The sequence below is a fragment of the Anopheles ziemanni genome, chromosome 2 (assembly GCF_943734765.1).
Source record: "Anopheles ziemanni chromosome 2, idAnoZiCoDA_A2_x.2, whole genome shotgun sequence".
NCBI lineage: Eukaryota > Metazoa > Arthropoda > Insecta > Diptera > Culicidae > Anopheles > Anopheles ziemanni.
Window position 1 is genome coordinate 21,618,133 of NC_080705.1, and position 26,138 is coordinate 21,644,270.

The window sequence follows — 26,138 nt, forward strand, 5'->3', positions numbered from 1 at the left end:
TAAAATTCTACTAACTAATAATACATAGGGCTAAGGAGACGCAAACCAAACGGAAGAACGGCATTCGTTAAAAGGAGTTTAAAACACGAAAAAGGACGATGATAACGCTGAAAAGAGGGGAGGCGAAATTATGTGTAAGAAACATTGATGAATTATTGTATAAAGTGAGTTTTAGGTGAGGAAAGCAAAACATGCAGAAGAGATAGAGAACAAAAAACAACTCTGCAAACTCCATGGATCGAGTTGTACGAATCACCATTTAGAGTGTGTGTGTGTGTTTAGTTCCAAAATGTGCAACCAGCGTTAGAAAACACTAAACGAAGTCGAAGTAAATGAACCAACATAGGAACAGAAAAAATCAATCCCATACATGTGTTGAAATGATTGTTAAACTTCTAATAATGAAATAGAATTACCGTACACTCTTCCTTTTAAAAACCGACAGAAATTAAAACCATTCGGTCGGCAGGGTGTAGTTTTAACAGCAGAATCCGGAAAAGTGTGCACTCCTCACACGCGATAAGCCATTTGATGCGGGCGATTTTCGAACCATTGCGCCAAAACATGCCGTTCCCGATGGACGGGCTAAAGGCTTGAACCGTAAATTAACACCAAACAAGCGTTCCAAAGTAGTCCATTACACTGACAATGACGATTGCGATGATACTTAACATCTAGAATTGGCTTATTATACATAGAGATATTTTATAAAACTGAAAAAACGAAAAAAAAATTAAAATGATAAAAAATCCACAAAAAAATATTATTAACGAGTGCATATTAGAATGGGAGTCGGTTGCCCTCGTTGGTGATGACCACTCATTTCGCAGCAGGTGCCGTTCTCGAACGTACCGAATGATGATGATGATGTGTTGTAGGCTGCTTGTAACTAAACTGATAAATGTATGTAAATGAAAAAAAAACCCACGTGCAATGTAATGATTTATGTCAACGCTATCAATCAAAACGGAAGCGGATCGTCTGAAGAGTAGGTAAATTGTGCTTACAATTGCGAGGAAGCATAACTACCTTCTCTTCGATAACGTTAGGGTTATTCTTTGAAACGCGATACAAAACTTCAACCCGATCTCTTGAAGTCGACAGGAGAACGAATTCAAGTTTTACGCTATTCATGTAGGAATTATGATTCCCAAGGCGGACGAAATGAGATAGAAGTAAAAGAGATGAGACAAGTGATTATTAAACATTATCTAACTGGTCGCTAATGATATGAGTAGATTGATATTCAAAAACGAAGATGATTGTGGGTGACATCAAGCACTACTAATGAAAAGTTCCTAAAATGCATTCCCAACCCTCTGGCACACGGTGAAAAGTGGGTGAGGGGGGAAAGGTTTGCGACAATTTGCATTAAAATTACAGATTACACAAGCATTACGAAAACGTACTACTAGAAATAACCGTAATTATAAATGGTAGAGTTAGCTTGGGTTTAATCTTTTTATTTATAATATCTAAGTGATTGAATCTGTTAGCATTTAGAAATAATGAGAAGCTAGCTAAAGAAGCAGCAACATTGATAAGCGCGGAAACATGGAACGAGACGGTTCAAGCAGAGGGACTCATGGTGCAATGTACTAAAGAGATAAGATGATGCAATACACACAACAATGAACTTTCACAATTTCCAACACAGGTGTGGAGGAGTGAAACGAAAATCCGGAAACACCCTACTGACCACAGAAACGGTGCAACTGTAAGCAGTGTACTTTTCCAATCCACGCACATACCTTCAAATAAACACACACAAAATGCGTACCGTATCGTAAGAACAATCAACTGTGAGCATTTTTGAAAATGACGAACGAACGTAAAAGAATGTTGAACTTTTTTTCTACTTCAAATCCAATCAAGCAGAAGAAATGGGGAAGAATTGATCGTTGTTTCTTTTGGGGGAAGTACCAAACACACACGCACACATTACTCGTCTCAAATGCACTCCAAAAATGCGCCAAGAAAAGACAACCACGTCAAACATGCACAGTTATTTTACAAGAAAAAAAAACTATGAATACTCATTCCAAGCGAACACGCAAAATTGAAGAAAAGGATACTCGCGAGAACAACAATAATAGTTTAGTAGATCGAATTGAAATGCGTGACTGAATGTCAAGGAAGGTTGAAGATTGTGAAACTGGCGTAAAGCTGAATCACTTAACTTTAAAAGAAACCTATTTTGTTCCTATTTGAAAGAAAGATGTGAGGAAATGGTTAAAAAAAATGAATCAAGAGAAAACAGAAGAGAAACAAATTCACACAATAGACACATGCGGCAAAACTCCAAAAAATATCAAATTAAACCGAAACGAAAAAGGCTCGATTTGAAATCACACACACACACACATTTGGAAAAATCTAACTACGCAGCAGAAGGAAGCCAACAGATGAAGAAGAAATGTAGAAAAGACTCGACATATCATGAACGATTACATTTGTCCTCGCATTGGAAAAGTGAGCAAGCAAAACGATTTTAGCCAAGATTGAGATGAAGTTCTTTCACGTGTCAAATGTCAACAGCAGCACAGCCACACTGTTAGCTGTTTCAGCTAACTCACCACCCCCCTCCCGCCTCAAGATGGACCGAGCTACTAAACTAAGAGGCATCCACACTTAATGTATCTCTTTATCCTTCAAGAGTTGTGATCTAACCGGGTTCGAGCTTCCTAGAACACGTGTTTCGAGGAAAGCGAATACCCATTACTACAAAGTTCCTGTTCCCATTTGTCCGTTGCCAGATCCCAGAGGAAACGATCGGTGCTCAAAGGGAAATTTGTTTATTTATTTATTTGTTCTTTGGTTGAATTCTTTTAAATGCTGAACCCACAAGTTGATCAATGTCCCAGTTCGATGTTGATCGACAGGATCCGGAATTAGTTTCGCGTGGAAAATAATATGAACAGAGCAGTAAACTGGATTCATGTGGAGTTTCATTTGAAATTGAAAACCGCTAATAGTCACACATGTTTGAGGCAGGAAATTGGCTCAAACAGTTCAAACACCTTCCGGAGGACACTAAGCTAAAGCAAGCAAAGTGTTGTTCCTCTTCTTCTGAGGAAGTTGTTTGAATTGTTTCTTATTTTCCCCTCTTGTGTGCTTTCAGTTTTAAAATTCACATTACTGTGATCCTTGCTGGTATTCTGACCGCTTCTCATCTGTTCATAGAAAGCGAACATATTTGCGGATTCCACCGAACCCGGGGGTGAAACCTGGCATGTGTTGCTTGAGGTCACTATGTTGAAGGGTACCTACCAAAATTTAAATACTCATCGCAACAATGTCGTTGGTGACATCGACCAAACACTACCAGTTCCTCCGGACCATGTTAAGCAAAACGCAAATAAGACAAAAGAAAGCAACCTAACGAAAATGGTAAAAAGAGTTCCTACTAATTAGTACACTAAACAAAAAATGAAAACACTCGCTATTAATTATACGATCCGGAGTGACTGATTTAGTTTGCATTCGCAGCCACACGCCGGGCAAGCCATTCAGTTTCGTATTGTTTTACCAACTAAGATTTTGTTTTTGTTCGATTATTTTGTTAACCACACTCGTTTTCGCACTCCGGACATCGTTGAAGACGTTCGGTGTCTTGGACCTACTACAACGTTATTTTGAGATTATATTTATTACCCTTGCCTGCACACAGCACGTGAAGGTAAGGTTTATTTTTACGCGAAATTGTAAGAAATAAATGGTGAAAAGTAACTATTAGCTGTAGGGCTGAATCAAGCGAACCAAATGGCGCCCAAAGAAAACGGTCTTCTACCAAAGTCAGAGCATTTGAAAGTGTTTTACTTTTCACCACACTCAATTTGTATCAAAATCAACCTTTCAAAGAAAGTGCTCAAGCGCACTCGCAATCGATGTCAAACAACTTTACACACACAGTACAGCATATGGGCGACCCAGAAATAGAAATCATACTCATTTAGCAACGTAACAATATGTGAACTCCTAAAGAAGAATACTTTCAAGTAACAGAGAAATGATCACCTGTGTCTATTCATTGGTCGGGAAGTAAAAAAGCAAACATCGATACTTACTCTTACTACCTACCTATCCCCAGTCCCCCTGAATGAACACTAACTACAACTTATTAAATAACAGTGGCAAGAAGAAAGTTACTTAAACCCTAAACTTACTATGCTAACTATTCGAACGAATGCAAAGGTACGCAAAGTGACAAAAACCACACGGGGTGTGAGGAAGGAGAGAAAAAAACACACACACACGCAGAAAATCTACTTACATTGTATAAGATATATTGTCAGATGTAAAAGAAGAAAAATAAACTTATTTGGTAGTCAAGAAACGAAGTTTTCTTTTTTATATTTGTTGTGTAGGCACCTTGGGCGCGCGCGTAACGCTTCCGCTCAACCCTGTCCTTGTTGACTGGGTTTTCGATGTGGAGAGTCCTTGCCGTGGCGCGCTCGAGAAGATCGGCCCCGAGCCCTCTCGCTTCCCAACCGCGCACGGGCACGGACGTACGGCAGCGCTGGCCGCAATACACCGGATACACACACACGCGCGTTATAATTTTAACATGTAATTTTGAACGTAATTAGTAATAAAGTTTTAATCATTTTATGTAAACCAACAAACCATAACAGTGGCGACGAGGAAAAAGAGACCAAAGATTTTTATGTGTGAAAGTGAATAAGTGCGTGTGTAAAAATTCCGCCGAAGAGCAAAAGACGCCGTGAAGATTCAAGTCCGGCAGACTTGGACATGGAGGATGAGAATCGCCGTTTATCGCAGCCCGCCGAGGTTCCAGCATTTTTGCAAACGGCAAACGGCACGCCGCTTTGGCCAAACGCCCCAACGACGGAGCAGCCACCGAGTGTCCAAGCGACGCTAAGCCAGCATCCACCATCGCTCCCGCAGGCGTCACTAAGCCAGCATCCGCCATCGCTCCCGCAGGCGTCACCAGGCTGCAATCCGCCATCGCTGTCGACCGCGTGCCCACATGGAGACCCTCCGATGATAGAAATCGTGAAAATTTTGCAACAGCAAATGCAGCAGCAGCAGCAGCTCATAACAAAATTAATGATGAGCCAACAGCATCCAGCCCCCTACCCGCAAATGCCACCACAGCCGCAGGAGCAGCACCAGCCGATGGCCTATAATCCGGAACAAATAATCGACTCGTTGGCTGGGAACATCACCAAGTTTCGCTTCGAGGCCGACGCCGGGGTAACGTTTGAACAATGGTACTCACGATACGAAGACCTTTTCACCAAGGACGCTGCCAGGATCGACGATGCAGCAAAGGTCAGATTGCTCATGCGCAAGCTGGGGACAATAGAACACGATCGGTATGTAAGTTTTATCCTTCCCCGTTATCCCCGGGATTTTACGCTGGCGGCTACAGTGGAGAAGCTAAAATCAATTTTCGGGAGGGCAGAATCCCTTTTGAGCAAGCGCTACAAGTGTATGCAGCTTTTGAAATCTCACACAGAGGATTTTTTGGCGTACGCTTGCCGGGTCAACCGAGTGTGCGTGGACTTCAAACTCAATCAGATGAGCGAAGAACAACTTAAATGTCTAGTTTTTGTTTGCGGACTCAAGGAGGAAACGGACAAAGATTTCCGATTAAAGTTACTTACTCGCATAGAAGAGAGAGAAGATGTAACGCTTGAGCAACTATCCGCGGAGTGCAATCGTATTGCAAATTTAAAACTAGACAATGCATTGATCGTCGGGGAAGCAGGAGAACGTGTGCTCGCCTTACAAAATGACGGTCGGCATCATGAGCAGAAGATGCGCGGGAGAGGGCCACGTTCCCGCTGGGGCAGTAGTGATGATCGGTCAGCCAACAATATTAGGCCACCAAGCGCATGTTGGCGCTGCGGTGTTTGGCATTGGGTGAAAGATTGTCCGCAGGCTACCCATAAGTGTCAAAAATGCGATAAGATCGGTCATTGTGAGGAACGCTGCCGCTCACAAAAGTACCACGTACGTCGAGAACAATACCGACCACAACTGTCTACTAAAACCGTTAGGGTGTGCAGTGTACAAATCATCAGCAAGCACGCGAAGCCGGAGCCTGAGTACATGATTGCGAGTATAAAGCTCGAGGAAGCCATTAGTTCCGTAGTCGTACATTCATTAAACGCTTTCCCAATCAATTTTAGAGAAGTCACAACGGCTACGGGAAACGATACCCTGTTGCGTGAGGTTTATCGCTACATCACGAATGGCTGGCCAAATAATATCACATATGGCGCAGATTTGGCTCGATTCTACAACAGGAAGGAAGCACTTACAACCGTGGATGGCTGCATCCTTTTCGGGGAGAGGGTGGTGATCCCTACATCGCTACAGAAAAGATGCCTTACTCAACTACATCGAGGACATCCGGGCATCCAGAGGATGAAGGCAATCGCACGCAGTTTTGTATACTGGCCATCATTGGACGGGGACATTGCCGATCGCGTCGCTGCATGCGAGGCGTGCCAAGACGCAGCTAAATCTCCACCGGTAGAGACATCATCGCGTTGGCCCAAACCATCTGGACCTTGGGACAGGGTTCACATCGATTACGCGGGACCAGTCGATGGAGCATATTTCCTGGTCGTAATCGATGCATTCTCCAAGTGGCCCGAAATCATAAAAACTGGAAGCATCACAGCGTCGTCAACGATAAGTATTTTGCGAGGAATATTTTCAAGATTCGGACCACCGGTTACACTGGTCAGCGACAATGGCACGCAGTTTGTTAGCGGAACTTTCAAGGAGTTCTGTAGCAGCAACGGTATAAAACATATCACAACCGCGCCATTCCACCCACAATCGAATGGCCAAGCCGAGCGGTTTGTGGATACCCTAAAGCGTGCCTTAAAGAAGATTCGAGTGGGAGCCACATCACTCGAAGAGGCTTTGGATCTTTTCCTTCATACTTACAGATCCACACCAAATGCAGTCCTGGAACAGCGCACTCCAGCGGAGGTAATGTTGGGCCGGGAGATCAGGACCATTCATCATTTGCTGCGCTCTTCAGCATCATCAGAGTCTACGGCGGAGAACGGTTCTCTTAAATGGCATCCGGGCGATCCAGTTTATGCCAAGGTGTACCGGAGGAACTCTTGGAGTTGGATCGCTGGGAGAATCGTCCGCAGCATCGGACGTGTTATGTTCGAGGTCATCACCGAAAACCAGAGGAAGCTCCGTCGGCACGTGGATCAACTCCGTCGACGCACTACGGCTTCTTCGGATCATGCGGAGCAGGATTGGGATCAACTTCCACTTCACGTATTGCTGGACGCGTGGAACTTGCCCGGGATACGACAGACATCCCACCAACCTGGAGCATCGGAGCCCTCGGTTTCATCCCAACCGGAGGTCGAATCATCAGCATCGCTAGCAGCGCCACCGCAGCAAGAGGCGCGACGTCCGCCTCCTGTCATAGCGAACGACAACTACCAGCAGCCGCTACTACCACGACGTTCTTCTAGGAATAGAAGACTGCCTCGTAGGTTCACCGCGTATCGGCTGACTTAAAAGGGGGAGGTGTTGTGTAGGCACCTTGGGCGCGCGCGTAACGCTTCCGCTCAACCCTGTCCTTGTTGACTGGGTTTTCGATGTGGAGAGTCCTTGCCGTGGCGCGCTCGAGAAGATCGGCCCCGAGCCCTCTCGCTTCCCAACCGCGCACGGGCACGGACGTACGGCAGCGCTGGCCGCAATACACCGGATACACACACACGCGCGTTATAATTTTAACATGTAATTTTGAACGTAATTAGTAATAAAGTTTTAATCATTTTATGTAAACCAACAAACCATAACAATATTTTATGCAAAGTTTACTTAAATCTAAAGTGGTTTGGCCCAAGAAATTTTAATCACATTTTAATTTTTTCCAATGGTTCATTGCGTTCAACTTTCGAAGGAAGTTGCGAATGAAATATTGCACACGAAACGTTTTAGTTGAAATATTTCCTTAGTAACCTCGGTAAAATAAATATTTCAACAAAGATTTCTTTATTTTTTTTTTTTATTTTAAATTTGTAAAATGTTTTTGGACATAAAGCAGTTTGTGAAAAGACCATTCATTTGAGTGGTCAATTGTAAAAATCGATTCAGGAACATAAAAGTTATTGTACCTCGAACCATACGTCGAGTAACCTTGGTCAAAGAAAAATATTTTGACACTGACAGCAGTCTAGTTCGTTTGACGTTTTACCATTCCCGTGCAAAACTCAGTCTTTCAGTCGTTCATCGAACCGTTTTCCCTGAAAGAAACAATTCCCTAAAAGAATCGACTGCAACGCGTCGCGTGTTCCATCGCCGTCGTTGTCGTCGCCGTTGCCGTGCCGTTTCCGTGCAGTTGCCGTGCCGTTGCCGTGCAGTTGCCGTGCCGTCCTGTGTTTGGTAAAATGTTTTCTATCAACTGCAGTGCATGTCGGCGAAAGAATGTCGGACTCGTATCCGCTGCATGAATGCGTGTTTAACGGTGATACGCGTAAACTTTCGTCACTGCTCAGGACGCACGAAATTGCCGAAAAAGATAAACATGGTAAGAGAATTGAACTCGTTGCTGCACCAGCCTCGTTCCACCGTTTCCGGGCCACCACAAGAAGAAACTTCCCGGGGAGACGCGCGAGCATAACCAGTTAGCTGATTCCCGGGGCTTCCCGTTGTGAGCTCATGTTTATGCATCGCTAAGTTTATTAGCTCGAGCTATCCGAACTGTTTTTTGTTGTATAAGCAAAGAAGCGAAAGGGGTTTTATCGATTTCTTTCGCCGCTCAAGCGTGTTAATTGCCGGAAGTAGCACCGATTTGTAATTTCTTAAACAAGCGAACGAAAGAATGCACACTTGTATATGAAATAATCCTTGAAACAAAATGTATTTGCTCGCGCGTCGCTATGTCCTTGGTCCCTTGAGCCGGCTGGAAATGATGGAGTCAAAGTTTTGTTTGTAAATAGATACATCAGTGAAAAAGACATTCGTAGTGTTCGGTATTAATAACAACAAACTATTCTTTTCGTTTTAGGCAACACACCACTTCACTTGGCGGTTATGCTGGGAAGAAAAGGTAAATCAACCGAATAGAACCTAAAAAGGGGGGAAAACTACGTGTTGGAACAGCACATTGTTAATATAAAAAGCTAAAAGATAAATGGTTACTTGAATGCATAAAATGCGTGACAGTAATTTGGCGATGGAAAACCATCAACGTTGTATTGATATAAATATTTTATACATTCCGCCTATGGTCGTCCTTTCCGCACACTGAACCCATTTCCCCATGGATAGTGTAACCGCATATCAAGCGGCTGATTTTATTCGGATCGACGAGTGAAGATGAAAGTGCGCCGCGATAACGTCGCTTTCCGTTTCGCTTCCCAGTGCATTCGTACGCGAACTTTTTCTCCGTGTCGAGACCAGTGCCCGGTAAGAGGTCTCGAAATTGTCTTTCCAGTAACGGCAAAGTGAATTATCCTATTCGTTGCTACCGTGGAAAGTACGAAAAACGAGCTCTTCGAGTACCTTCGAGTAAAATATCCGCAACATTAGTCTGCCTTCGGTTGCCCCCCCACTGGATAGGTACAATTATTTGTTATTTATCTTTCGATTCATTTGTCGTATGTATGCGGCACGCTGATAAGAAGAGCACTCTGGTGGTCGAATGGTGTGGTTTTTTTTATTTTTTCAAGTACTTCCACTTTTCAGTACATCGATACCGATACATTTGGTATCGCCGCAAAATTGCCGAGTAGCTGTTGGGAATACCTTACATCCCGGGCAAACAGGTAATTTCAATTGGATCGATTTTTAATGAACTTCCTCTGTCCAGGGTGTTCCTCCGGCATTATCGGAAAATATATCGCGTACCGGGGAAGCGCAAAGGGGTGGGCAACCCCATTTGAACGACTTGCAGAAAGCATCGATTTGTACGTGGGCACATGTGGTGTCTGATTCTGCGATAAGGTTAAAAACCACGCTGAACCAGTGCAAACAAACGTGCAAAGAATGCGTTTACTGCTGAGTCAGTGAACGGGGTTGGGAAGTAGGTGTCTTAACTGTGCGCCAAAAGATAAGGTGGGTGGATTTATGTTTATTTTTAAGTGGTTTATCACACGCGTTAGGTTGAAATGAATCATGTGATGTTGCATATTTTGCATCATTCCTATTTGGTGCATTTTTAGATGATTATTCATCTAAATTATACTACATTTACGATATTAAATATCGATAAGAAGAATATTAAACAACAAAAAGGCTATTTAAAAATCGATTGAAACAGATCAATTTGATTGATAACTAAATATAATTTAAGAGCATTCGGTCTTGTAACCGAGATTTCGAAAAGATATGTTCTCCAAAGATATTGTGTTCTGATTATGTTCTTCCCTATCTCCCGATATTCATAATTTATGCAAGGAGCTATCACGCGGCTATTCATTTATTTTCGATTTCTTAACGTGAACCTCTTCCTAGAAGCCGTCCGCTCCATTTAAATTCTTGTTGAGTGGTTTCTACACTCTCCCTTTCTCTGTAATGCACTCAACCTTTCTCTAATTGCCATTCGAGCTAGAAGCAAACGAGCCGATTCTCATCGCTACCACCGTCAATAACCTTGATTCAGTGTCGTTTCCTGTCCTAGAATTTTTCCACGACGCGAAGGATGCGTCGCAATCGGAAGGAAAGAGATTGGAATGGTATTTTTGTGTTTTATTTTTCTCTTTTATCAAGGTCCTCTCTGCCTGTTTTGTTGCTCCTTGTATTGATTATATCCTCGGTTTGTTGACTTCCTTCGATAGCCCTTGACTGGCTCGGTTCGTTTCATCACCGCGCGAATCAACTTATCCTTCCACCTACCCCCTAGATTTTTTCCTTCTACATTGGACGATCCATTTGTGTTCGGCTATTTTTAGTAAAGCAGCGGAGTGTATTTCCTGGAACTGGAAAGGAAGCGCCGACATCCTATTTGCTTAACCCGGGCCAACGCAAAGGTACAACGTGAACGTCGTTTCATTTGCGGTGTCCTTTCCCTACGCATCCAAGCTGTTTTAATCTCTCCCCGAGGATTTGAGGAGCTGGAATGGCATGGTAGAGAGCCGCCATTACCTGGAGCCACGTGAACCTCGAGGCCCTTCGAAATCATTCAATAACCGTTAGAGAACATTATAAAACCTGCAACGTTTGACAGTGGGATAACACAATTTTATCACTCTTCCATTAATCTCTAGCTACCATCTCGTCAACAGAGAAGTTACTTTATTTGAAAAAATATTCGAAAAAAGAAAGGAATCAATTTTCTTTCGCTTTTCAAAGATTCGTGCGTGAACAATGAAAACCCATTGTGTGGTAGGAGGTTGATGACTTGCGTTAGTTAGGTTTTACGTCGTTCATTCCTTTTGCGGCATAATGAATCATTTGTCACATTAACTTCAACGTTTTCTTTTTTCATTTTTATTATCTGATATTTATCAGTATCGCGTGGTCTGAATGTTATCTTTTTTCATTCAGTAGAAAGCAGCATGTTATGGTAACGCTTAAAGGGGTTTAGCCAACGTACTGATGATAACATTATAATTAATCTAATCAACATTTCATTTGGTTTATTTTAGAATGTACCTTTCTTTTGCTTGCACACGGCGCACCGGTTAAAGTAAAAAACTCACAAGGATGGTCCCCGCTAGCGGAGGCGATCTCCTACGGAGATCGACAGATAAGTAAGCATTGATCATTCGTGTATTACCTTGCAAAACGATTGCGGTTATAATGATATGTTTATCTTTCCCTTGCAGTCAGCTCATTGCTGCGCAAACTGAAGGAACAGGCGCGCGAACAGATGGAACAGAGGCGCCCGAACCTGGTGAAAGCACTGAACCAGATGGGTGACTTCTACATGGAGCTAAAGTGGGACTTTCACTCGTGGGTACCGCTGATCTCCCGCATCCTACCCTCGGATGTGTGTAAAATCCACAAATCTGGTTGCTCGATCCGGCTCGATACGACGCTGGTCGACTTTTCCGACATGCGATGGGAGCGTGGCGACATTTCATTCATCTTTAAGGGTGAAAACTCTCCGAAGGACTCGCTGACGGCGCTCGACAACGAGTGCCGTTGCTACCAGCACGTACGCCACGAGGAGACGGAGCTGGAGATCGAGGACGAGGTGGACATTCTGATGTCCAGCGACATCCTGGCGGCGCAAATGTCCACGAAGGGTATTAGTTTTACGAAAGCACAATCCGGCTGGATCTTCCGCGAGGACCGGAGGGAAACGGTGGCCGGACAGTACGACAGTGATCTCTACACAATAAACGGACTGACACTGGAGCAGCGCAAACGACGCGAACACCTATCCCGGGACGATTTGCAGAAGAACAAGGCACTGATGGAGTCGTTGACGAAGGGTGGACAGGCCGGGCAACCGGGTACGATCGATCAGAATGGGGAAATTTTCCGGAGGGCCTCATTGCAGCCACCACCAACAAGTGGCGTCCGCTGGGAAGACTACATTGCAGCCGAGCCAGGGCAGTACCCGAACCTAGGCCGGGAACTAGTTTATAAGGAGTCGAGTAAGAATTTTAAAGCAACAGTAGCTATGGTGAGTACCAATCAATGGGATTGTTAATAACTGCTTTGGATTGACTCATTTTTTTTTTCTTTGATTGTTTTTCCACCAGAGCAAAGACTTTCCCCTTAGCGTGGACATGCTGCTAAACGTGCTGGAGGTGATAGCGCCGTTCAAGCACTTCAGTAAACTGCGCGAGTTCGTCACGCTGAAGCTGCCGAGTGGCTTTCCGGTGAAGATCGACATCCCCATTCTGCCGACCGTGTCGGCCAAGATAACCTTCCAGAAGTTCGAGTTCCGGGATGACATTTCGCCCGATCTATTCGTCATCCCAGATGACTACAAGGAGGACACGATGAGGTAAAGGCATACCGCCGTAGCCCGATCCTCTACTATTCCTCGTTCCATCTAAAACGCTGCTCACACTTTCTCTCTTTCTCTTCTCTTTCTTTTTTTCCCCCCACGTCTCCTCCATCCATCTTCCGTGTGGCCATCCTTTCCCCCCGTATATCGGTTTTTGCAACAACCGATACAATCTTTTTCAAAATGAACACACGCGCACAACACTTGATCTTCCTTTGCACCTTACAACCCCCCAACTTGGCTAATCCACCGTTGAGCATGATAACTAACGCGCCCAGGTTTCTCATCTATTTTATAGATTTCCTGATTTATGACCTTTCGATTTCGACCGAGTAAATTCATGCGGCACATCGTTACCGCCCAGTACAGCCCAACAACTGGCACCCGCCATCGAACCTCGGGAAGGCGGAAATATCCTCATCGTTCCCGTCTACGGTGGAGCCGTCTTTTGTGGGCCCAAGGGGAAATTACCGTGTTCTCCACACTTCGTCGTACCTTTGTCATCCAGGATCTAGAGTGAAGTAATTTGTGGCAAAACCTCATTTACGCCCGAACGCACTTGCCCATACGGTGGCATGCGATCGATGTGATTTTGGATTAGCTGTTTTAATGCCGGGAGGGTCGGCCGAATGCGAATAGAAAACTATGTCAAGGACGTGTTCTGGATACACTCAAGTATTTCAACGTTGTGGTTGTACGGGCCCTGCTCCTCTACTCCGAGTGGGGTCGCCTATATTTTGTAGTTCTAAAAAAATGGGCTTAGGGCTCTGTTGTATTCAAGACCTGTATAGGCTAGTAGTTTATTATTTGTGTGTTGAAAGATGGAGGAAAGAATTGACGACAGGAGTTTACGTTTTGCAGCCGAGCCCACATGTATTGTGTTTCCTCTTATCCTCCTTCTTTCGACCGGAAATAGACTACGAGTCCATCCGCAGTCTATCTACAAACATACAGGATAGGGCGAATTTTTGTCTAAATTATTCCTACACGAATGAATTAAAAATCACCAGCTAACCATAAAGAAACCAACAAAACAAAAACAAAGACATAAGCAATGAACACTACTCTTAAAGAACACAGGATAATCGTAAGAGAAATCTTAATTTAATTGTGAAGATTATTGATTGCAATCGTAAGATATCATTTTTTTATATAAGCAGGGGCGACGGAGAGCATAAAGTCTTGGAAAAGCATCGCAGAAATTTGGACGTTTGGTATACAAAACATGTAATGAAAAAATATTGAAATCCCAAAAGTGAATATTGAATTGAATTATTACTGGAAACTCGAAGCACACAAACAAAACAAAAAGGATGAAAAATGAGAAGACAAATTTTACCCAAGAAAAATAACAAAATTTAAAGGAAAAACCCTTTGTTCGGCGTCTAGTAAAAAAACGTAAAATGTATGTCCACGCAAGTAGAAGCTTGCGTGTAGATAATTGTTTTTACAGGGAACCCCCAAAATCATCCAACAAATCCCATCCAGTTGTCTATTATTACACTGTTTTCGCAGTGCCTGCGAAAGGTTTCGGAATGGCGCGACTTTTTCCCACGGTGGCAGAAAATATCCTTCTCATTGCCTCACCGCCACCGTGTGCACGAAGTTCATGTACCGCACGGATGTGACAGGCCTGTATCCTTGTAGGACTAACTCTTCTGTGTGTGTATGTGCATCTGTGTTAAAAAGCTGACGGATAGATGATAAACTAGAAAAAAGCCCTTCGGAGGAAGGCGTTTGTAGAGGGGAGAACGGTGTAAAAATGCATCAGCAAATGAAACAGGAGTGAAACATCTGCAGCAGAAGGAACCCTACCAACAGAATTGTATATCAGTCAACCAAAATCGGCAATTTGTAAGATGTTTCTTATGTGAAGAAGTGGAAGAACCTAGCAAAGACGCAGTTAGGGAAATAAGATAAATCTACAAACTGACGGAACATTTTATTCTTAAAGAGTGACGAAAGAAACATGGAATAGCAAACGGAAAACTATATGCAAATATGTGTGAGTAAATTATCATTTTCATGTTAAAAAATGATCGGTTCTAGAAGGGATAAATATAGTATAGCGCTAATGAGCATTTTCCTCTTCCAGCAAACACTAAACTATAATTGTCGAAGATGAAAACCAACTGTGGCGTCCCCATCGTACGACCGATCGACAGTAAACCCATGCGGTATGTACATTCCTGACGGCTAATTAATCATAACGAAAAACTACCTACGCGACCATCACCACTACTGCTGCTGGCAGGTGTAAATAGTTTGTAAAGTATCGTGAGGCAATAAGTACCCCTTGGGCGAAAAAGATTATTTTTTCACAGTTCATCCGTGAAATCTACTCATAATTTTCACAGTTCTATAACCAAAATGTATGAAAACAACAATTCTTTTTTTCCATTTCAACACACACAGTGATACCTTAAAGTATGGTAGCGAAATCATACATGAGTTTGAAACATGCTAACTAAAATACTCCATTATCTAAAATAATCTTTAAATGATTCAGCTAGTACCGATCCGGTACATCTTGGCTCATTTTCCCCTAAGCATGCCTAAAGGGATTCATCCAACATTCAAGGAGCTCAGCACAAGCTCTAGACAACGCAATTCGTGTATTTATGGATGTCAATGTTTTCCGTCCCAAATTTTCTTTCAGTTGGCAAACAATTTCACGGCAATTGCCAGCAAGAAACTAATTGCTACAGTGACTTGCATCCCTGTTATATGACGAAATTCTCCTAATGATTGAACATTAATAGTTCGATGTCCGTAACGCGCTGTATATTTCAGAGAATGATTTCTTTATTGTACAATTTATAACAAGTAACTTACGTTTACTTTCTTAAAAGCCTAAGACAATCTTGACTGCGTGTGTTGGCTTACAATCTACTCGTACGTAAACATCGACCGATGGCCCCAGGTTACTCGCGATCCCCCCTAGCGATTCAAGGGTTTTATCCTAGTGATGCTTGGTCCAGCCCGGTGGTGGCTTCGGAATGGGCACCCACTCGCTCACCTGCACCGGACCCCAGACGCGCTTCCAGACGCCGACGTACACCTTCTTCTCCTGCCAGCTCTTGACCCAGCGTGGCTTCCAGACGAGCTTCTTCTTCCAGAAGCCAGTCGGCTGCGGGTGCGTGACGACCACATCGTGATGCACATGGTGCACGTCATGATGGTGGACATCGTGATGGTGCAGCGCATCATGGTGCAGTGCATCGTGGTGCAGGGCATCATGGTGCAGTGCGTCGTGGTGCAGGGCATCATGATGCAACGCCTCGTGCTGTAGAAGAGCGGTGGCAGCGGCGGACGCGGCCGAATGATGGTGTAGATCGGTACTGGCAAAGCTATGCAGAAGAGCTTCGGAATGATGCGCTAGGTCGTCATGGTGGTGATGGGCGAGTGCTTCGGTGGCTGCGAAACTGAAATGCACAAAACACCGTTTTTAAACCCACATTCTACATTGTTGTCAAAGGGAAATAATTTCTATTAAAAGATAACCGGGAATCGTAAATCTCAACCGACACAATTTCCATTCCCGGGTTTGTATTAAACATCGTCTAACGAATGCAATTTGGCTGCCGGCCAATGATAGTTAAATAGCGCTTTGCTATTAAAATACCGACATCAGGACAGAAACAGATTTCAACCCGGGCCATCAACAGGGCACCGTTGAAACGGGTTATTCTATTCGATCGCCAACCGAACAGCGATTTACTGATCATGCGAATAAGGCGGGCGACGAAGCGGGAGAAGAATCTTTAAATCACGCGTCTACTTAAACCCCAGCAATTGCGCTCCGATTTGATGGAAATGGAATATTGCCAATTTCCATTCCCAAAATTATCCTACCGATCGTATTTTACGTGCGATTAAAAGGAAAATGGTTTCCTTTGAAACACTCCAACGTACGCTCGAGTGTTCGTTCCGTTGATCCCGTTCCCTCCCCAATTGAGTGGGTTTCCTTCCAAATTACAGCCTAATTGCAGGCTAATCGATTTCCGTCGTTCGCGCAAAGCTGTTTACTCAACGTTTCCACCCCACCATGGGAGGGGGGAGGGGAGTTAGCGACGATCGGGGGTTGAAAACCAGCGACCTAACGATGGTCAACGGTCCGGGGAGTGGATCGATTTTCGATTGTTTTGGCAGATGGTTAGTGTGTTTCGCGCGCTACCGCCCGGGAATGTTTGCTTTTCCTTTCCCGATCCGGAGCTGGATCGGAAAGGATGGTGGAGTTTTCCACCTCGCGGAAGAAAAACACAACGGCCGCCGCTAATCCGTTCCATACGGAAGCAAAAACCAACATTCTCGAAGGGTGTCCGGTTTTCCGCTACCATACTGTTTATGTGTACCAGTCTGCGGAGATGCTGGTGTTAATCCAAGCGTTGGACGTTGAGAAAGTAAGCGCAAATGGCCGAGCTTGAGTGAACGCAAACAAGCTGAAGGCATAACATGTCGATCAGGTACATGGAGGGAGTTTACGATGACGTTTGACGCACTCTCTGCCAAACGATTGATTTTCCACAATAAAAATCAACTGCGATGGTTTACTACCACAGAGCGAAGTAATTACCTTTCTAAGTCACTAGCGCTGGAGGGTGGCAGGTTCGGCATGGCGATGGCCAGCGATGCAAGAATTAATACTACCTGTGAATGGAAAAAACACGTTTGAATAGGGGAAACATGGAGGCGCCTGGTGAATCATACTATTTAGGAAAGTTTCATTTTTTTCTAGCTTTAATAGTTTCTATTAAAATGTTAACAGTTTTAGCCAAAAGATCTCAAATATACAACGTCAAAATAATTAAACACTCGTAAAACAAATGGAACATTTTGAGTTGGAGAACACACGATCAATTTCTGCGGAAAAACTGTCGTTTTAAAAAAGGATCCTTTTCGTAGCTTTGTTTCAAATAACTCACACTCCTCCACAGTTGAAAGGAAAATTTCAAGATTCACTTTAGGTAATCGAATGGCGCTTATTTATCATAACCGCTTAACACTCACTCTAGTCGTCATGATGGTGATATCCTAAGGTTCACTAGTTTGCTCGGTTCCAATCCGCACCGTCGCCGATCCTTCAACAACGATCAATTACTTCAAGTTTGTGCCACACGACTGATCGTGCTGAAGGCCGCACGGGCTGGTTTTAAATAACAAACTAAACCACAACCAAACCGAACGAATTACGGAACGCACTTATTATCATTTTCCGATCCCACCACCGTTGGCGAACTTTTCGGGCGCTCTATCCCGTTTACAGCTGTCCCACTCCCCCGGGGTCCAATCTAATTCCATCAGCTGCTGACCGATTGGACCGAGGCAGAAAATGTCCAAATTGAATGTTGCCATTCCCCGCGTGCCGGTGCAGCGGAAGTAAAGTGCAAATGTTTGGTAGTTATCAGGCGTTCCCGCGGTGCGTACACTTTTTATCGATGTCTACAGTGAGAGGCAATATAGTAAGAGCCCATTTCGTCCATGGTAAAATTTATACTAGATAAACCTAACCTTATGTTGTATTTCTAGAACAGCTTTAGATCTCATCAAATAGAAAATGAAAACGACTAAGTGCTAGCGCTTAATACTTTCAATTAGGTTGCGCTTTTGTTGAGGTTCCTCACTGTAATTAAGCATGAACATCCCGATTGTTGTCGCGATAGTTCAAACCACCTACACTTTTTACCGGTTTTTTCCCAACCCCTTTTCTTTTTCACTTTGCGCGTGACCGCGATGGCCCAGCGATGGTGGCTACATAATTCCCGCTTAGTATGCAGTTCCCGTTCCACCGTCAGTGGCCTCCCGCTTCCGTTCCGGGGAGGGGGTGGGGGTAGATCGTGCTGGGGTCGTAAAATCCGAACACAAGTTGAATTTCTTATCCGACGTTGCGCTGAAGATGGGGACATAATTCGATTCCATTTCTGCTTCGCTCCGCGAAAGGCGAAAGTAAATCGTTGCCGCTGATCGGTCCGTGGCGGGTGATAAAATCATCCCCACTATTGTTTCCCCTTTCAGAGAGTCATAACTCAATCAATAAAGTAGAGAAGGGCAACGGACGGTGCATGCCAAGTTTGGTATTACATTTGTAGATTATGTCACCGATTATGGTACGCAGCGATGCAGTTTAAATGAAAACAGTTCGATTAAAATATATATCTACCACATGCGTACCAATTGTTGTGCGCTCGATCGTGTGCCCTACTGGTACATTTTTAAGGGTGATTGGTTCGACATGCGGAGTGGAATACATATATTCGTTTTGATGTGTCCTGATGCAAATTAAAATTGCAACAAAATCGAACACGGGATTTTTCCCAACTTTTCAATTTGCCTTGTTTCTTTACAACCACATTTACTAATTTAAAAACCAATCATTTGAAAACTTGAAACTATTAAGCTGATAACTTTTCTAATGAAAACTGTTACCCACAGATCGCCTTCCCCTCAACGAAAACAAAAATTGCCAATCTCCAGAAATTGATCAGTAAAATTTGGCCGACGATCACGTTCGAAACCAATCACTACCGGCTAAAACAACACTCCCAAAAACCCTCCCTGAAACGATGCGAAAAGAAAAACACGCACCTCCAACAACATGCCTAACGATGTGCCAAAAGCAACACCTCGGCCCGAGTTGGGCCCGACCGGCGTGGTGTGTACGCGTTTACCAATTTCACCCGGAACGATCGAAAACGATCGACCGATGGGCGGGCCTATAAATAACGACGGTGGTTTTAGGTTTTTGGGAATGGGAATATCTTTGGACGGGCATAAACAAGAAATCTTTTAAATTAAATTAAAGCATATCTCCGCGACCTGTTGCGCCGCTCATGAACAGGCACATGACTTCCGAAGGTTACGATCTGCTGTTAAACATGTTGATTTATCGATTCAATTGCCCAATATGTCGGATCAAAGCGAAGGAAAATCGTTCCCACCACCGTTGTTGCATGTACATGTTCTGGAAAACGCCGCAAACTTATGCGCATTTATGTATGATTGCGTACACTTTGCTCTCCCTGGAACACGCCGCACGATTTGGAACCCCGGGTTCGAATGCCAAACCGGTTGGAAAAACAACCATTGGTTTTCCTCCCCACAAACGACTTGGAGATTGTTTATTTGTTTAACATTTTGGGCGCCCTAGACCGAAGGTTGGTTCACGTTCGGTTTTTCCGAGTGGCGAGTGTATTCGCATGGGAAGAAAAATGGTTAGTGATTATGTTGAGTTTTATTTGGAAAAATCGATACAAAGTAGCGACGAGTAATGCGGTACTCACGTTACGGTGCAGTTTATTTATCTTTCGTTTTGGAACCGTTCTTTTTTCCTAGCGTTGTTTAAGGTAAGAAAACGCTGAGTTCATCTGCCGGAGGCATCCGGGAAGTAATTTAAAGTCATTTGTTGGGGTAAGAGATCGTGTAATTTTCTATGTACTCATGTTTTGGGGTGAGTTTTCAAACCGAAGGGTCGCAAGAAATATTTTGTAACTAAAACTTGTATACATTTTATTTCACTCAACAAATTTGATCTTTAAAATTGTTATGAGCATAGTTTGAAAAAGAGGTCACGAACGTACGAAAAACCTTCCTCAACAAGGGAACTCTTGTCGATCCGCTTTTCTCTCTCCAAGGTCCCCCCGGGTTTTGTCGACACATCATTCAACGGTACGCATTCTTCGAAGCCCCTTCTTCCTGTTTTCTTCATCGTTGAACGCCACACTCTCGACCTGTCGACGGAACTTGCAACACTTCCGGCCTTCCTTCGGGCAAATGTCGAATAACTCGTGCGCGCTGGCAAATTAACCTCTCCGGGCCCCCCGCGGGCTCCCCACATACCGGCAACCCACTTTGTCCCGAGTCGCGGCGGGGAAGGCCAGACGTGGTGGTCATAAATAGCCGATGTTCGGAGGAGCGTGTGGCCAACATCCAGCATCCCGAGCGCCATGTTTTATTCGCTCAATTAAATCACTCCACTCGGTCGAGACTGGACCATGACCGTTACGGTCGGGCAGATGACCGGATGACCGGGTTCTCGCCTTATTGCTGATCCGTCCCGTTTTCTTTTGGTTGTTTTTGTTCCTGCCTAGAGCGATCGATGAGTTGTGTTGTCAAGTTTGTTCCATATTTTTCCCCCGTCTCGATTTGAGAGCAATTTACTTTATCGGGAGTTCACTTCGGAGAACATGCTCGTAAATCGATGTATTTTGTTTCAGTGTAATAGAAGATCAACCTACAAATATGTCACTGCTAGATAACTTAAAAATCAAAGGATTAATGATAATTCAAAAACAAATTTATTTAAATTTTTTGTGTCGGTTTTTCCCATCAATTAAACTGGGCAGAGTCGCACACGAGAAGAACATAAATTAACGCCAGCAAATAGTACCGGCTCGTTAAAATATCTACTTGTCAGGTTTGTTCCGCTTTCCCTACCGCGTCTTGCGACGGTGGACAGTCTTTTCCATTTTTTCTTTTCTTTTAAAAATGCCGACATTCAGTTCAAAGAGACTAACAGATTCAGTTCGAGTGTTTTTTTTTGCAATAAGGTTTTCCCTTTTAAACGCACACCAGCACAAGGCGATCAAGTGAATGAAAATTGGACCTCGAACTGGCAGCGATCAACATTAAGAGCGACGTAAAACACTGTCAACAGTTGAACCGTTTGTGGAGGTAGCAAAAAACAAACTGTCTAGAAGAAAGCGGAAAAATGCCTGGGAAGGGAAAAGTGTACTGAAACGAGGATCCCCCAACCATGGGGTGTGAGACTAGGTCGTCGGGTAGGTCGATTTATAACACCCGACAAAAAGGCGGCAAACTGTCCGGCGGATGGAAAACAAAGCGAATCTCGGAGGCGTCGCGGGTCGGAAAAACAACCTTCCTGTGCCTTCCTGGCGTACAAAAGAAGTTAACGAAAATACGCACCATGCGTGTTAAACGACGCCATTTGTTTGCTGTCCGCCGACGTGAACATGCCGGGCGAGTTATTCTTGAAGAAATTACAAACCGGTGACTAACGAGCGGAAAGAATGATGGTGAGCCAAAACGCACTACAAATCGGGAAATTCGATTCCGATCAATCAATTACCGTTTTTCTCGTTCTGGTGTCCTAAAATCTCGTCTCAACAAGGGTGAGGTGGTTAGAAAACTCATGGTGAAGGGGGGGAAAACTGTCTATTTTGACAGGCAACCGTCAAAACAGGCACATTTTTCCCCCAAATCCTCACCGGGTGGGGGGGGGGGGTGGACAAAACAATAGTCCGAGTGAGAAAAAAAAAGATAGCAAAGGCAAAACCAACCCCGAAAAATGTGCAGAATAAAGTGGATGGGGTAAGGGAAAAACACCCCCCCACTTCCATTTAAAACCCATTTTCCCAAATTGTGCAAAACAACATCCTTGTCGTCCTTGTTGATTTTCGTTTGGTAAAATATCTATCACCCCCCTCTCTCAAAAGCGAACGCTCCGAAACGGAAAGGCGGGTAGTAGATCGTGTTTGGTCGAGAGTAGATCACCATCCATCATACGGAAATCGCGTGTTTCGGCGCGCAATATGCCGGATGGATGGATGGATGGACGAATTTGTTTTGCTAAAGATCCGCAGCGAAAGCAAAATTAAAACCGACAACCGAGCGAATGCGCACGCTTGTTTTCCCCACATGTCATCCGCCGTGTTTTTCTTTACACATGTGCGTCCCATACGATCGATGTGGCCGGTGGCGGGCGGCTTTTCAAGTCACTTGCAGTTAAAACTAAAACCGTCCCGAAAAGAAAATCTCTGTTGAGACTGCTAAGTGTCGTTGGGAAGCATGCTAACGATCTGGAAGCTTTGCGATGTACGAAAGATGTTGTTGAACTGATGATGTTAAAATTTAATGATTGCTCTCCCTCTCTCTCTCTCTGTCTCCTTCCCTGATCACGTCATCCATTAACTTTCCCAATCTTCTTACAAACAGTAATTAAAAGATTGCTTGGGAATGCTTTATGATCCCTTGAATATCTTAAATGCTTGAAGATTGAAATCTTCCAACTATAATAGGAGAGAGATCTTTAGTAAATTTCAATGCTGGAAGAAACAAATGAACATCGTCCGTATATTTCGAGAACGTTAGACCAAGCCAGATGCTGCACAGATTTATATCTAAACTTGAATGCGGTTCCAAACGGTAAATGCTGGAAACTTCAGACCTTTAAGTTTTTTATTTCCTGTCGCAAAATCCGCACTGGAATTTGCAAAAATATAAACGACTATGGAAATGAAGTAAAGAAAGTGAAAGATGAGTGACAATTTTTGGTTTTGTTTTGTCTGACCATTAGTAATATTTTTCAACAAAAAATGTTTCTAGCTAGTAACTTATGCCCATTTTAATTGCTATCAAATATTAAAACAATTACTTTTATCACTTTACTGTGTATTTTTGTTTTTATACTAACTAGAAAAATTTATGGATATGGATACTGCCAAAGTTTGGTGTCCGGGTTTGCATGTTTGATTCAAAATAAATATTAGTTGTACTCGTGGCCCATTATTTTCCCAAATAAAGTTCGGTATCGTCAGCATCTTCCGGTTAAAATAATTCAATTGCTATATGCTTCTTTTATATTTCCTCTTCCTTATAGAGTTCCAGAAAGCAAAATTGTATTAGCAAGAAAACTCTTGTCGTTTTGTGTTTTATCACTTGAATCTAATGTCTTAAACCCATTAAACTCGCTGCGATTAACTTCAGCTTCTAACGACACAGCTGGCTGAAGTCTGAGCCCTTCTAAATTTGTATATGTTTAAACTATTGTATATTTCATGTAACTTTCAACGTTCACTCTCATCCTTTATCCACGATTCTGTTTAGTATAATGAAACAGATATGACAGAAACTCACTCGATTCTTCATCACCTCGCCATGTTTAATATACACGATCGAGCATTAGAAATTTAAATCTAATTAAAATAAAATACATAGGCCCATCATTTTTACTGTTTGTATTTCGGTGCGCTCATCAACGGTTAAATAGAACGTTGTTCCGCCGGCGTTACTGGCGGTGCAATCAGCAACGCCGTGACCGATTGATTTATGTGCCACGTTTTCCCCATAAACTTTCTGACGGCTTTTCGCCTACGTTTGCTACCGCTTTTTTCCCTCTAATCCCATGCTTTCTCGGCACCGTGTGTTTGGCCCCCATTGATCTCCCATTTAGCCGAGCTGTCCGGCCCGGTTTATAACACCCACAAAATATGACGACTAATTTCCATCGTCGTCACCCGTGGGTGGAAAAGGAGAGGAAAGGGAATCGAGCGCGGATTGCGTGAAAGAAAATCCCACCGTGTTTCCCGTGCGTGCCAATTGTCACGACCGTGAGGAGGCCGCGGGTGTGGGTGAATGTTTACTATTTCTTGTGGTCCCATTCCTCCGGCGCAGGTCGGTCCCCGAGTCAGTTATCGTCAGTCTGCAACAGCGGTAGGGCACATAAACAAAATCCCATGTTCCATGTTCGGTTCGCTACTCGGAACATCATTTAGATCGGTCCCCTCGTTGGTCTGCTCTCCGTATCGTATCCCCCCCTCGGTCGAGATGCAGGATCCGGTATAAATAGCTCCCGCTGGGACGATCGTGTCATCCGCGATCATAAATCAACCGGAAGGAAATGTTGCACTTACCTGACATTTTACTACAACGTAAAAATACACCGGGCCCACCGGGCGACGTCACGGCATCAGACGAACGTGGAATCGATGTCATCCCGCTGGCCGAGGTGGCTAAGGCGTACCTGAAGCTGTCGCAGCTGACCACACTGTTGCTCGTACCGGTGCTCCAGCTGTTCGTAGAGTGCGGCCTGCGCCGCCGTCAGCTTCTGCAGCATTTCCACCTGTTTGGCTTCGCTCGTGGCCAGCTTGCGCTGAAGGTCCACCACCAGATCGGTAAGATCCTGTAGTTTGCGCGTGAAATCGTCCTCCAGTGCCTTTAGCCGAGCGTCATAGCCATCCCCGTTGGGAGTGCTTTGTCTCTCTAGCTGGCCAAGCTTTTGCTCCAGGGCTGCCAGTCGATCGGTTTGGTTCGTGGCCAGCTGATCGATCTGTATCTCCGCGGCGATGATACGGCTCTCGAGACTTAAGGCCACCGCATCGCTCGGACCGGCCGCCGGTGAACCCTTGGAGGACTTTCCGGTTTTCTTGCCCAGCTCACTACAAGCCACCCTGAGGGCGGCAATCTGTTTCGACAGCTCGTTCCGACAGCTGGTCAGATCACTCTTCAGGCACTTGATCTCTTCCGATTGCTCCTTTAGGCGTTTCTCGGCCGCCTTCGGAAGGCCAGCGGATGCACCCTTGCCACCGGCCATGACACGTTGCTCGTACTCATCGCTAGCACGTTGCTGCTCCTGCAAGCTTTTGAGGGCCTTCAGTTCACTGCTCAGCTCACCGTAAGCGTACTGCGTGGCAGTTAGGTTCTTCCGTACATTGTTCAGCTCGTTACTGATCTTGTGGATGTCGGACGCGGTGTACGTGGTCTTGTGCCGACTGAAGTACGACAGCCAGCCCGTGTTTTCGTACTCTTCCGGTTGCATGTTACTCATCTTCTGCCTGATGATGATGATCGTCACGTCACTTAAAATATCTTACAGTTCAAATCACAGTTTATAACACCCTCCCGGATTTTAGATCCCGATCCATAAATTCACACTCAATTCCGTCAGTAATAATCATCACGTTCCAACAGACATTTTGGCTACACTCAATCGTTCCGACAGACACTGAATGAAGATCGCGCAAAAAAATAAATTCAAAGCTATTGCCTTTAACTCGATTTTCCGAAACTATTGCTCCGACAGACAGAGTCAAACTGCCAGAACATATGGCAACGCCATTCGGGGTCGGCTATCGCTGGTCGGTCGCTTAAAAATAAATCGGTTCTCTCGGGTCGGTTGAATATGTGCGAGCGCATGTAACAGATCCACACGACCGCGGTGGAAAACTCCTTCTTCTGTACTGCTCACACATTTTTACCGCATTGCATGTTTTCCTACAGCTATGGAATGGACATGTTGTGAACAAATTTTGCCTCACTAGGGCAACATCTTTTAGAATACATTCTTCGGGACTTTTTAAATTTTTCCAAGCGTGGAGTTTATGATTTATTCAATTTTAACATTTTATGTTATTCAAGTATATTGATTAAAGACACAAACTAATAGTTTTTTTTTCGTTTGTTAATCATCAATAAAATTTTTAACAAT

At 44.1% G+C, this 26,138-nt stretch overlaps 2 protein-coding genes across 2 annotated transcripts; one reads left to right on the top strand and one right to left on the bottom strand.

Annotated features, from left to right (window-relative positions):
* Positions 1–8,363: 8,363 nt before the first annotated feature.
* Positions 8,364–13,336, top strand: LOC131285417 (ankyrin repeat domain-containing protein 13C). Its single transcript, XM_058314276.1, has 6 exons — positions 8,364–8,539; positions 9,020–9,061; positions 11,601–11,705; positions 11,781–12,586; positions 12,666–12,913; positions 13,195–13,336. Exons 1-6 carry the CDS (start codon positions 8,437–8,439, stop codon positions 13,250–13,252), a joined length of 1,362 nt encoding a protein of 453 aa, XP_058170259.1. The 5' UTR covers positions 8,364–8,436; the 3' UTR covers positions 13,253–13,336.
* Positions 13,337–24,620: 11,284 nt separating this feature from the next.
* On the bottom strand, positions 24,621–25,478 carry LOC131282176 (uncharacterized). The gene has a single exon (XM_058311581.1). The coding sequence runs from the start codon at positions 25,476–25,478 to the stop codon at positions 24,621–24,623; it is 858 nt and encodes a 285-aa protein (XP_058167564.1).
* Between the last annotated feature and the right edge of the window lie 660 nt (positions 25,479–26,138).